General features: G+C 29.0%; 1 protein-coding gene across 1 annotated transcript; it reads right to left on the minus strand.

The window, feature by feature from the left end:
- Positions 1-10,016: 10,016 nt before the first annotated feature.
- LOC111635090 (60S ribosomal protein L36-like) lies at positions 10,017-14,818 on the minus strand. Its single transcript, XM_023379957.1, has 4 exons — positions 14,692-14,818; positions 14,360-14,453; positions 14,125-14,259; positions 10,017-10,182 (listed from the first exon to the last, which is right to left on the minus strand). The coding sequence occupies exons 2-4, from the start codon at positions 14,450-14,452 to the stop codon at positions 10,081-10,083; spliced, it is 330 nt and encodes a 109-aa protein (XP_023235725.1). The 5' UTR covers position 14,453; positions 14,692-14,818; the 3' UTR covers positions 10,017-10,080.
- Between the last annotated feature and the right edge of the window lie 212 nt (positions 14,819-15,030).

Raw genomic sequence — 15,030 nt, forward strand, 5'->3', positions numbered from 1 at the left:
TTCAAAAAAAAACATTTAAGGACCGCGTTTTATGTAACGCTATGTAACTTGCCCGAGTTTTCTCGGGTTATGGGCTTAAGTTATATAATATGTTAAAATAAATAAATAATAAGAAATGAATGAGTAAATAAATAAATACATTATAAGTATTTATGAATTAAAAAAAAAAATTATACATGAGAATCGAACCCGAGAACTCAAGCTTATGAATCGGACTCGTTACCACTCTGCCACAGGACACTCAAATAAAAGTATGTATAATTTATATATAAAGTGCTAAAAAACTTTAAGTTCGATTTTCTTGATTATATTTGAGTATTGTACTTTAGTATTTTACAGGTAGTACACTCACATGGTGTACTACTTCTACACCAAAGATTGTCAAAATCCATTACCCCAAAGCCGTAGGCTCTCCTTGTAAGTGTAAAACAATATTAAGGGCTAAAAGCAATAGATTATTCCATGATATAATATATTTTGAACAGTGTTTCAAAACTAGAGTACCACTTTGTGATTCTGGTTATGGTGAATCAGTTTGATTTGTAACTGACTTCCAGGAACTAATTAGATCATAAAAAGCAGTATATATTGTGTATGTTTATACTTTCTTGTAAAAAATCTAATATAATAAGTGCAAACCATTATTTATATTAATGCAATTTGATTTGATATTTGAATTAATAAATTTTAAAAGGAGAGAGAAAAATTTAAACAATGTTAGAAATTGAATCTTTTATTAATTTACAACTTTAATTTTAATAATTAATTTAATAGTATGTTTAAAATATCAGTGCATAATCATGTAAACAAGAATTTTTTTGGCATAGAGATTTTAAACTTTTGATAAATTTCAAATTATATATAAATGATAATTATGTACAATAATACCTTGAACTTACACGATAGGTGGGACCAAGCGATAACCGCGTAAGTCGAATTCGCGTAAGTCGGAGTATAATTTCGCAATTTGTGTAAAATCCAAGTCTGATGTATGTAAGCTAATAAATGTTCTCATTAATCTTATCTCGTCTTTTGATTCATTCACGGTTAGAAGAAATCACCACATAGAGTCTCTCTAGTCTCCGTAGATATAACAAACACAGAAATAAATAACACAAAATAAATTGTAGCTATATGTTGATTCTGCGCAACACGTCCGAACATGTAAGCTGAAAACAGTGTAGGGAGAGTGAGTAATCAAGAGTTATGTGGTACTCAAACAAAAGACGAATCAACGAGATTTGAAAATCGTGTAACTCCAGGATCGCGTAAGTCGGGGTAGCGTAAGTCGAGATATTACTGTATATAATTATGCAGTTTATTCATCTTTAAAATTTCAATGCAATCTTCCAAACTTATTTTTAACAGTTACTTATAACAGTTTATTACCTTATTTGTTTACTGTCATTCTTACTCTGCTTTTATATCAAAATACTTTAATATAAAATATACAATACCATTATAACATTCATTATTGTACTCTACTACAATATTAAAGAATATAGTTTTATTTTACTTATATGTAGTATTAAATAATAAATTTTATTCAATATCCAATTAGTCATTAGTTTCGTATACCTATTAGAAAGGATTTTAGTTTATGATCCTTAATGTAATTTTTAATACTGTAACCAATTATAGCTTTTTGCATATTTTTTTAAAGACCAAATTCTGTTTGTTTGAGTTTTTAAATATAATTTTACTTCATTACAAAATTTTTTTGACCAATTTTGAATACAGTAATACCCCGAACTTACGTGATAGGTGGGACCGAGCGATAACCGCGTAAGTCGAATTCGCGTAAGTCGAGGTATAATTTCACAATTTGTGTAAAATCCAAGTCAGTTGTATATAAGCTAATAAATGTTCTTGTTAATCTTATCTCGTCTTTTGATTCATTCACGGTTACAAGAAATCACCACATCGAGTCTCTCAAGTCTCCGTAGATATAACAAACACAAAAATAAATAACTCAAAATAAATTGTAGCTGTGTGTCGATTCCACGCGACACTCCGAACACGTAAGCTGAACAATAGTGTGGGGGGTCTGAATAATCAAGAATTGTGTGGTGCTCAAACAAAAGACGAATTGACAAGATTTGAAAATCGCGTAACTCCGGGTTCGCATAAGTCGGGGTAGCGTAAGTCGAGGTATTACTGTACATCCAATAAGAATTTATACACCTACTAAGTGTTTCTAAGTTGGCACCTGGAGTAAACAAACACCTTGTAGGCTGCCTAAGATGTTAAAGATTTATAATGTGTAGACCTAATGAATGGCTGTATAGTGTGCAAGCAATAAAAAAGCTTTAATTTTTTATTTAAGTGTAGTAATTTTTGTATATTACATGGTATAATATAAAAAAAATATGTACCTTACGGTTTGGACAACAGAGTTAGTTACAAGACCAGAAGTCTAGAGCTGGTTTTTTAGCAGACATTCTTAATTTCTAATGCTGTTATATTAATCTCATTTGTCTGTGGTGATTTATTACAAAAAGGTTGCATATCATAATTTCACTATTTGTAAAAAATTAATTTTTCTACCTACATTCAAAATCTTCAGAATTCAAAGAAAAAGATTCTCACATAATCATTCTAAGCAGCAAAGCTCAAATGACAATAGTATTATTATGTGAATCATTCTGTCAAAACTAGTTGTAAAATTTAGAATTTTTGTTTCAAATTGTTTTTCCTGTTCCTGTACACAAAGTTAAGTTTTTCACTTTTGACTCTTGTACATGCATAGATGTTAATATTTAATACACAATGTTAAACCTCATTAAGATTTTTAGATTTATTATATTTTATTAAATCTGTTTCTAATCAATTCTGTAATATCCTTAAAAGTATTGCTTACAACTTTTTCTTTATAGGTATCAATTTTATAAAATCAATATGAAACGACTATTTTCAAATAAGTAAAGTTGTTCTTGAGAAACTTATCATTTAATTAAATCAAATAATTTAAAAAACTGTAATCAAAGAGAAAATAATTTGATAGATAAACATTTTAATTCATAGTTCAACAGGATAAGTTCATTTGTATTTATGATTTCTAAAAAGAATTCTATTAAATTTTTATCTTTAATGTATTTAATATTATATATTTTAAAAACTGGTTTGAAACTTTTTACATAATGTATATTGATAAAATAAAAATTATCATATACCTTGTAAAAATTCTTCATTGATCATCATTTCCTGAGCATTTTCTCCCCTGACAATTTCCACAGGCTCTAATCCTACAGGTTTTCTCACTAATGTGGATGACACTAAAAATTAAGTATTTAAATAATTATTATAATTTGCTTATTAATTACAAGAAGTATTCATACATAATTTCATAAGAAACATATCATTCATGATTTTAGTTTGTAATTTTGAATTTAAACATAAAAGCTCAATAATTGATCAAATGGCATATCCTCAAAATATAAATGAAAATTTAAAACTGCTAAAAGATATAATTATCACCCAACAAGCAAAATCAAAATCAAATCATCAACTCAAACTAACTCAATAGAGCACATTAATTTCTTCATTTAGCAATTTTCAATTAAAAAATATTAATACAAATTAACTTTACCATCTTCCTTTTTGCTTTCCACATTGCTGATGTTCACAGTAGTTTCGTTATATCTTGGTCGAGAAATACTAACACGTGATTCTTTAACATTGAGATCCAAATAAAACGTAGAAGTAGATGATGATAACCTATGTAATTCTGGAGACTTATCTTCATTTATATTATCATCTGTTAATTCAATTACTTCTACTGAGTTATCTATATAATTAAGAAGCGATCACAAAGACAATACAATTACAAACACAGAACAAATATAAAAATTTAATGAATTCGAATGAACAATTTATTTTAAGAACTTTATTTTTTAATTATCAACAATCTTTTTATCATCATCATCATTAATCAATGCCATAATATTCACTTTTATATTAATTTTCACAAAAGGGGACAAAAAATTTTGACAGATTGACGTGCAAACAGAAATCATACAACACAAAACAAGAGAGAAGAGAGAGAAACCACCACACGGCTCTTCTCCCATAATAAATGTATAGAGCATGAGTCTGCTAGCATTATTATTCTATCACATCACACGAGATGGCATTGGTATGAGCATTCTTAATTAATAGAAACCGTCAAATTGAAGCTAAATTCAAAACTCCATCATTCAATGAGATCAAAAAGTAAAAGTAAGACTATTACATAAGACGAGATCTATTACCCCCTACCCGAGTAAGAAATCCTTGACATCCACCCACCTCATACCACGTAAATACCTCACGTAATTTATGGATGGCCCCTAAGCAATATACTTGAATTTGTAAATATTCATAACAGAAATAGACTAGTCATTTTTAATGCTTATTCTATAGAATTTGAACACTGGAAAGTAGTTTATTTGTATGTTTTAGATAGTTATGCAAAATATCTTAAGGGATGGTCAAGTATAGAAATGTTATAATTGTTATCAATCTTATGAATATTGAAAATCTAGGAAAAATATGAGCTCCAAAAGGTGTATCAGGGAATTTTAAAACAATGTTAATCTGTGAAACTACATTTATTGTACAAAGTTCTTTTTTAAAATTTAAATCAAATTTTCAAATAAACATTTATGTTATTCATTTTCATTATTATTAAGTAAAATAATATGCAAATATCATTTATTTGATATATTGCAAATGTATAAGCTTTTGATTTTTGCAGTGAGGAATGTTAGGAATTCATACTTACTTTATTAGTGTCACATGACCAAAAAAGTTAGAAAGTATTGTACAGCTATAGAGTAATCTCTCCTCTAATTTTTTTATTTATACTTTAGTCCTCTGCCCAACTCATTGAAACAATATTAAATCTCCTTCAATTTAAAGCTTTAACTTGCATCTCTCTTGATTTTATACTTTTTTCTGTTGTCAGATAAACAAATTGCTGATTAACATAGATTATTGTATTGTATTGATCTATAGTGTTATTGAACTGATTTTGTTTTATAATAAATGTATTTATTAAATTTATATTTCTTTAGTAATAATGTAATATTTTCAGTATTACATAGTCAAAATTTTAAATTAATTTATATTTGGTATGATACAATAAGTAATTTTTTTGGATCATCTACTAAAAACTTTAGAATTAGAAAATAATTTTTTGGAAATTCATTTCAATTTACCATTATATAATTTTTTAAAATTTAAATGTGGATTATTACAGCATAAAAGTTGATTTGAATAAAACAAAACAGCTTCTTTCCATTTTTTTGCATTAACACACAGTTCGTATTACTGGTTAAGACTTTATTCGATAAATTTCTCTAGAGATGCTACAGTTGGTCACAACCAGTGTGTGTACTGCTGCTAGATACTTGTTTAAGAAATGCTTGCATTTTATTTATTTAAAATAAAAGAAAGAACTAAAGTCCATATACAATATTTTGTAAATCATTCTAAATATTTAACATTAATAGTAGTTTTTCCTCCGTTCTTAATAATTGAATCAGTTAAAAAGATAAATGTATCTTTTTACTTTCTATGCAAAAAGAAGTTTGTGTAAATTAAATTCACTGAAATAATTATTACAGAATGTTAAATTTTAAAATTATAATTATCATCTTTTTAACTTTGATAATGTCAATACTATTCTTTATCCTCTCAGATTGAAATATAAAACTTTTTATGAAGTGTAAGTTAATATGCATTATTATTCATACCTGAAGTAAGTTACAATTAAAAATAGAACATAGTTATGTGAAGTTTGTGGAATTAGAATTGAAACTTCACAGATTTGAAACAGTATTATTAGAGAGGTTGCGGCCGACGTTTTCATCGCAAAAATGTGTACGTTGGATGTTCAGCGCCGCCTTCCTGTAAACCTAGAAGTTTGACAATGATGTTTGGAATGTTGACCATGATTCCACTAACTATCCAAACACCATTGTCAAACTTCTAGGCGTACAGGAAAGTGGTGCTGAACATCCGACGTACAACGTTTTCGCGATGAAAACATTGGCCACAACCTCTCTATTATAATTATCTTATTCTATTAAATAATTTAAAATGATAGTCGAGCAGTTAAATTGGCAGCCTGCCATTCTGGAAGACCCAGTGTTGAAAACCCGTAACTTTTTGGGTATTGGTTCATCCAGATATTTGGACCCATCTGTCATCAACCCAGTTGCTTCATTGAGGGCTTGGCCAAACCCTTAATGGGCTTGCTAAAAAGGCTTTCTTAGTGCCCACAGGGCAGTTAAATTATTTGCAATTAACCTGTCATTATAAAAATGTAAAGAAATTTAGAGCTTGTTAAATGATATATAAACAGAATGAAATAACTTACCTGAGTGTTGCAAGTTCTATGTTAAAAAACAACTGATGAAACTTATTAATGTCCAAAATGTAAACATGTTATTTGCAAGAATTTTGCTGAGAGTGAAGAGGGATTTAATGCCTGTGTTATTTGTCTTCTGTTTTAAAAATAAAGCTTTCAGTTTCTAACAAGATTAAAAAATAAACTTTGAATAAAAAAAAATCTCTGACAAGTTCTTAGAACAAAGGGCTATTGTTTGTTTCTGTATGAGATTAATAAAAAGGATGCCTACATTTTGCTGTTATGACACACACAGTTTGTGATTTTTATCAGGTACCATGCAAGATACTCTGAAGTAGCTATATACAAGATCACAATTCAATTTGTAAAGCACTCAATGTTAGATGATGTACTGAAGGATACAGACTCTTCTCGAACTGCACTTTCAAAAATAACTACACTTTACCGACCTTTAACATGGTCTATTTTATTAACATAATCTAACATTTTCAGTCATTGACCTTCATCAAGATCGAACAATTTTTTGATTTATTACAAACGAAACTGATTATAGAACGTTTTTAACTTTAAAAGTTTTCTCAACACCTACTGCGCAAGTCCAAAAATAGATAAATAGAATCTAGACTGAAAATATACAAATACACACATACACTAATTATACACATAAAAATTAATAATAGATAAATGAATAGATAAATAAACAAGTGATGATATAACAGGCACCAACTAATGCCTATCTTTTATCTGTCCGTGCTTTTTCTTTCGTTGGTATGCTGCTTATCGTTCATCAGGATCAAACAATTTTTTTATTTATGATGAAGGTCAATTAATTGACCGAAAGCATTAGATTACATTAATAAAATAGACTGCATGTTAAAGGTTGGTAAAGTGTAGTTATGATGGATACAGAGAATCTCAGATCAGCACTCAGCAATATATAAATACTAGGTAATATATGAAGTGACTAGATGCAAAATTAGATGGCAGAATACAAATACTTGGAGTTTTTTGTAATTCAAAGTGCCATTCTAGTGCTGCTTACATAATGCATAGTAATTAGTTGTGTTACTGAAGTATTTGACATGGCTATGAACATGCTACTGAATATTCTCAAAAACAAAGCACAGAAAAGAAAAAAATATCTGTTGCTTTTAATATTGTTTGGTATATTTTTAATTATAAAACAAATTTTTACTGTAATAAACATTAAATTAATTTTATATTATTTTTTGGAAATATAAAACAAAACTGCACAAATCATATTTCAAACTTCATTATATATTTTGCCTAAAGAATGAGGCATTTTATAAAATACTTGGGATAAAATGTTACTTTCATGTAGTGTCTAAAAGTCAGACATTTTATAGAATATCGCAAAAACAGATTAAAATGAATTTGGTAGAATAGTTTGAGTTTTTTAATTTTTCCTACTCTTTGGCACTAATACCTGTGTATTTATAACTTAACTATTAAAAATTAGAAGTTAACTAATAAGAATTTCATACACTAAAAGTAAAGTGAATGGTAACCAATTACCTTGTAACTTTAAAGGTCCATTTGTATGTTGTGAAAGCTGAAGAGAAAAGAAAGTGAAACTAAGATTTGGTATGCAACACTACATTACTAGTGACATGCTTCTGTTCTCTCACAGAGTTAGAAAAGCTGACAGTTCTACTTTTTTGTTGTTAGATCATAATCCTTTACATCCTTCAATGTGGGAACCGATAAAGTTGAAATTAAACTAGAACAGAATTATCTTCAATAAAATACATAAATGATTAACTCTAACCATAATTAAACAAAATCCATATATTTACATCTAAATATATTTAAAACTTATCAAAAATACACTTTGGGATAATCTTCCTTAATTTCTTTACAGGACTATACTATTTTCCATTCTCCCATCTTGATGCACTCATTTTTAGAAATGTAGAACTCAGGAAGGGCCACACATTTAAAGCTTTAAATTGCAAGTATTAAAAGCATGTACTTTTGGAACTTGTGATTTCAATGAAGAGCTTTTTGCAAGTATTTCAAAAAGAGCTCTTTCGTTCTTTTGAATGCTTCTAAATCTCTCTTTTCCATTCTCACAAAGTATGAAACTACCTTAATTCTTGATCCTTGTCTGTAAGGCCATAAGTTTTAACATGCCTGCAAATCTGATAAACTTTTAATGAAAGGACTAGACAATGGAGCTGTAATATGTCAAAGTTGTCAATCAGAACATCAGAGAAATATGTTTACTTTCTCAACTACCTGCCAATGGAATTCAATTTCATAACTTTAATCAAGAATATCTTCTCAAATCTTATATAAAGTTTTAAAAATTAAAAAATTAACTTTTTTCCCTTTTAAAACTTTAGTTAATAAATTATAGAAAACTACTTTCCAGCTTCAAAACATGCTTAACGTGGTTTCTCTGTTAAATGTCTGCATAAATTAATAAACAGAATTTCTAAGATAGTTTCATATTCCTGAATGAAATATCAAACTATTTTATTGATAATAAACATTATAAATATTGTGTACTATAATCTAGGTTAATAATTTGTACTGAGTATTAAGTATGACATCAATGATTGTATTGCATTGTGGACAGTATTGTAACATATTATTGTACAGTAAGACTCCGCTAACGCGGGGGGATGCGTTCCTAGACAGCAAAGCACTAAACAACAGTGTTAAACAAGGTCATTTTAACAGAATAAATAGGGATAGGGGAACACGCAACTGAAAATAGAAAAATTTTTACTTTAATTTTAAGTTATTTTTATATTAATTTGTATAATATATCAGTTTAATATATTAGTTCATTTTTTGTGATGAAGATCCTGACTTTTCTGAAATTCTTGTTTTTTTTTTTCGCAATAAAGTCATGGAGTTTCATTTGTTGCTTTTTTCTTTCCTTAAGCAAATGTCGGTAGCAGATTGCATCCAAAACCCTTTGTTTTGCTTTTGCACTCCTTTCAAAATCTAGATCATTCACTACAATTTGATTGATGATTTTGGTTATTGTTACCAAACTCTTACTAAGGAAATCTGTAGAGAAATTTTTTGGGTTCTTCATTTTCAGAATCACTATTTTCCAGTTCTACATGGATTCCTTGTTCTGCCAGTTCTTGAAGGTCATCATTGATAAGACTCTCACCAGAAACCTGCGATAACTCCTCAATATCTTGTTCATCTACATTTCATAGTCCTGCTGTATCGGTTAGGTTGAGTTTGGTCAACCTAACGATACAGTGATAAATAGGCTCTTCTTGTTGAGAATTCTTGGATACCTTCAGCCACAACTTCTTCCGCACTTTGTTCGTGCATTTATCAGTAAATTCTTGCCAAGCCAAACCGATATTTCCTACGGCATCCGTCATGTTATATTTTTTCCAAAATTGCATCAAACAAACATAGATTTAAAGAAAGTACACCTTTTTGCCACCTTTTGCTGATTTGTTTGTGTTCACAAATAATTGTCTTATATATGAAACAATGAAATGCCAAGATAATTTAAATTGGCGTAAATTTTGAGCTTTTGAGCAGACGGTGTGTTATATCGAATCAGCATTAAGCGGGACCTTACTGTATCTTTCAACAAGAAAAACATTATATTATGTACTAGAATATGACAGCATGGATTAAATCTATAAATATATCAAAACTACTGTCATTTCATTGAAGAGAATTTTAATTACTCAAATATTTATTTTAATAATAATACAATATTTTTTTTATTTGCCCTCCTTCTCTCTATGAGCAGCAGCTTTTCTCTGAGCAGTCAGAACATTAGAAAGTTCATCTCTCTTCCTCTTTGCACGTAGATGAGTGCCCAGCTATGGAAAAAATAGAATTGAATTTTAGAAATACAAATAAAGCTTTTTCATTTCATAAAAATACAATATATATTTTAAATTCATTTATATTAGAATACAAATGTTCATACAATGTATAAAATGCATTAAAATTTTTCCTGATATTAATATATTGTAGTCATAATGTGTATAATTTAGAAATTTATCACAACGTCAAGTCAAATTCCACCATCAGATTTGTGTATATTTTTGGATTAATATATTCCATGCTTAACACACAATCAAATATGCTTTTTTTTTTACTATGGCTTTACATGTACGATGGTAATTTTCCACTGATTTTTCACTTGTAATTATGCCACACAACTGCAGTTACTTGAATTTGGTATTTCTGAAAAATTCTGTGATATGTCCTCTCTGCATATGCCAAATTTCAATATCATAACCTGTTCTGTAAACAAAACAATGTCTCTGACTCTTCTCCCGTAGGGAGCCTCCCAAACTTTTCAACAGGTAGGTTGAGGTGGTCCTCAGAAAATCCAGAAAATAATTTTTATGTATTCTTTGAACACACACAAAAAAATTTAAACTGTTGAAGGTCATAGCACCTTGAGGACAACCATTCAGTCATAGAAATGCCATGTTGTGACATCATGCATAGTTGACAAACATCCATGCATCAAAACTCACGTTTGGGATGATTTTAATAAGCCTCTATGACTGACAAAGCAAAAAATCACCATCTTACACATGTGATCATGTAAAAAACAAAAAATTGTATGCAAATGTATGCATAAGGTAACAATTTTCTGAAGGCCTGTGATAAATAGTAAAAAATTTTTTAGTCATATGAAGAGCATTTAGCATGAGGACATGAAAATACAGCTAAATCAATTTGATGAAAAATGACTCAAAAAAATACTAGTAGGTTCAGAAAAACACCACTACTGCTGTGTAGTAGTGTTTGTAGGTTAAGGAAGCATGCAGCAAAAATTCAAATGTTATTTTCTACAACTTATGTATGTGAATAGTTTTTCCCTCAATGAATTTAGTAAAAATTAAAACAAGAAACCGTCTAACAGACACAATAAAATTAATTTAAAGCTAGCGGTGACTAATATTTAACCAAATAATTTCCAATATATTACGTTTACATCAGTTCCAGAAGCTAAATACCTATGCTAATTTATAATTATATATAAATGTGATTTATATTATATAAATATTATATATAATTTATAATTATATTCTTATCATATATGAATGCGATTTGAATATACAGTAACACCTCGACTTACGCGAACCCGGAGTTACACGATTTTCAAATATCGCAGATTCGTCTTTTGTTTGAGCGCCACGCAACTCTTGATTACTCACTCCCCCCACACTGTTGTTCTGCTTACATGTTTGGATGTGTCGCGCAGAATCAACATAGAGCTACAATTTATTTTGTGTTATTTATTTCTGTGTTTGTTATAGCTCAAGAGACTCTCCTATGTCATCCAAACGAAGTAGAACTGATTCTTCTGCATCAAACAAAAAAAGAAAAACTTTATCTTTGGAATGTAAAGTTAACATTATTAAAGATTTCGATACAAAAATGAAAATTTGTGAATTGGCAAAGAAGTTTGATCTACCGGAATCAACGGTCAGAACAATTATAAAAGATAAAGAAAAAATTCACGAAGCTGTAAAAAATGCTCAATCTTTAAATTCAAGCATCATTCGTAAATGTCACAGTATTATCCCTGAGATGGAAACAATGTTAAAATTACGGTGTGATAATCAAGTAAATGTGAAAAATTGTATAATAATATAATTTGTTATAGCTATAAGTTGTTATAGCACATGTATTAACTAAGATTTTATTAATAATTTTTTTCTAAATTATATTTTTCTTTTGTCTTCGGCCCCAATTAAAAATTATTTGTATGTACAGTAGAGCGTCATTTATCCGAATCAATTGGGGACTGGGGTGATTCGGATAACTTATTTTTCGGATAACAAATCATGTACGAAAAAATATATTAATTTATCCCATGTTGAAATTTCTCTCCATTGCGTGTCGCTTCGCGTTGAATTTTCGTCGATGTTAAGCCTAACGAAGACTATTGTATCGTTAAAAATTATTTTTTTATTTTCTACAAACAAAATAAATATATTGAAAAATATAAAAACAATAAAAAATTATACTTCAGATGTTAATTTAGTATCAAAAACGTAAAATATTTGAGTAGCCCGAGAAATAGCCGAAGATTGAAGCGCCACAGCACTAGCGAAAATTTAAATTTGCCGACTGGAATGCTTTCGGATAACGGACGTTTCAGATAACCAGCTTTCGGATAAACGACGCTCTACTGTATTTATACGCGAAATTATACCCCGACTTACGCGATTATCGCTTGGTCCCACCTATCGCGTAAGTTCGGGGTATTACTGTATTTAATAGACATTTGCAAAACAGAATTTTTTCAGGTAAACCCATAAATAAAGTGCTATAAACAAAAAATCACAGGACTACTTACTGACTGTGCCCTGTCCAAGATGCCTTTGCTTAAGCATATTGTTGTCATAAAGCTGCAAGCTGGACATGCACAAAGCATGTCATGTGACCTGTCTACACCATTCAGTCATGTGACTACATCTCTAATGCATTTCCAGACAACTTATTCTTTTTGTGGAAGAATTTGTTCTTTTTCACAATATCTTGCAGGCATCACGTGATAGAGCAATGATGTCTTATTACTAACACACAATTACCTTGTGACAACATGCTTAAGCAATGACATCTCAGACAGGGCACAGTCGGTAATTAGTCCTGTGATTTTTTGTTTATAGCACTTTATATGCAGGGTCTCTCAATAAAATTCTGTGTTTTGCAAATGTCTATTAAATATGCCTCTTTTTAAAAATAAGAAAAAAACCATAACCCCTTAACGTAAATATTTACTAATAACTCTACATGTTCTGTTTTCATAGATATGCATGTAAAATGTTTATTTTCTATTGTTATAATTTCAATTACTGAATATGAAGAGAAAAACAATGAACAAAATTTAGAACACCAAAAATGAACCCCAATCACATCATACCATACTACATGTTGAAATATGAAGATCAAACTACAATTTTTTTAGTTTGGACTCTTTCCACCCTATTTGCCAGTTGGCCAAATGATGGGGGGAGATCACCCATAAAAAAATTCTTCTTGGCCTGCCTGATTCAATTCCTAGTTCCAAGCAATAGGCTAAACCTTAATTACCTCAGCCATCCAAACAGATAAACATCTTAAACAATGTTCTCTCACATGGTTGTCTGCTACTTTCCCCATGCAATGGAATGAGATGCTTCTGCCTAAATAATAACCTCATTATAGATTATTATGTCTGTATTTCATTTTTTAATATAATTTGTGTGTAATTATAAATCAATTAGGACGACACTAATTTGTGTGATGAGTTTAAAACATTTACTTCCAGTGTGGATTGATACTTGAATTGTCCAGTTTTTTTCATTACTTCAGTAGGATTGTTTGATTCATGCTTTGAAAAAACTTTTTATCATTTCATGACATAAAGGTTATATAGGAAAGGTTAAGTTAGACTTTTTTGGGAAATATACAGTTAAATTGGAAAATATTGGATTACTAATTTGATGGAAAGTAGAAATCCTTTCATTACTATAAAAATAACTTTTTGACTCTAAACATGAACAAAAAAATATGATGTATTTTAAATATAAAGTTAATTTTTAAAAATTAGTTAAAAAGTAAATAGATGGTGCTGAAATCAGCATTACCAATTCATTTTTATATATTTTTATACTTATTCCTAAGTATACATGCAGCCCATCAAAAGCCTGAAAAGTTCACTCGCAGTGCATAAGCAGAAAAGGTTGCTTATCATCAAACAAATAATTGAAGATTGAACATTATGATGAAGATAAATTTAAATAAAAACTAACCCTTTTCTTGATGAATTTCAATGCTCTTTTGTCCTTGGAAACTCTTAACAATTCCATGGCACGTTTTTCATAAGGAGCAAAGCCGCATACTTCTCTTACAATATCTCGAATGAAACGAGTATGTTTGCTTAACATCTGCAAAAGGAATTAACAAAAATCTTTCCAAACCATTCAATTTCAAAAGAACTTGATATTTATATTTAAATGTCACACCAACAACTATATTTGTACTTACACCTTTCCTTCTAGAAGGTCTTGGCTTTGTGATGTTCTTTGTAACTTTGTGGCCTTTATTAAGGCCAACACACATTTCGTACTTGAGAACCATCCTAAAAATTGAAATTCAATGTTATAAACACGATAGCTTAACAAACAAAGCGATTTATCGCAATACCGTAATCAGTTTCATAAAATATCAAAACGTGCTTTTGACAATGAATGGATAATAAACATATACTCCACAAACAAATCGTAAGAATCTATATATTTTAAAATTAAACTTTTAGGTGATAATTTATTACAATAAACGAGATTAAATTGGATGAAAATTACATATAACTTCCATACCTGAACGAAAATGGCAGGAATCTCCAATATGTCGGAACAAGACAGTCACGTGTTAAAATAGTGCATAAAATTTACACCAGACGACGCTTTACGAATTTACTATTCATTTTAAAAAACAAAATTAAATTATACGTCGTTATTTTTATGTAATTAATTAAAAATCATTCAAAAAATATGCTTGTAATTAATAAAATGTCATTGTTATGTAAATTTATAATATGAATAGTTGAGTTATTATTTGTAAATTTATGAAATATATTTTAATTTAAAACTTAAATAAAATTAATGTTTTTCCAGTTATAAAATTATTTATACATAAATTTATAAAGTATTTATAAC

This window comes from Centruroides sculpturatus, unplaced genomic scaffold (assembly GCF_000671375.1).
Source record: "Centruroides sculpturatus isolate CEXI.00-Female unplaced genomic scaffold, Cexi_2.0 scaffold700, whole genome shotgun sequence".
NCBI lineage: Eukaryota > Metazoa > Arthropoda > Arachnida > Scorpiones > Buthidae > Centruroides > Centruroides sculpturatus.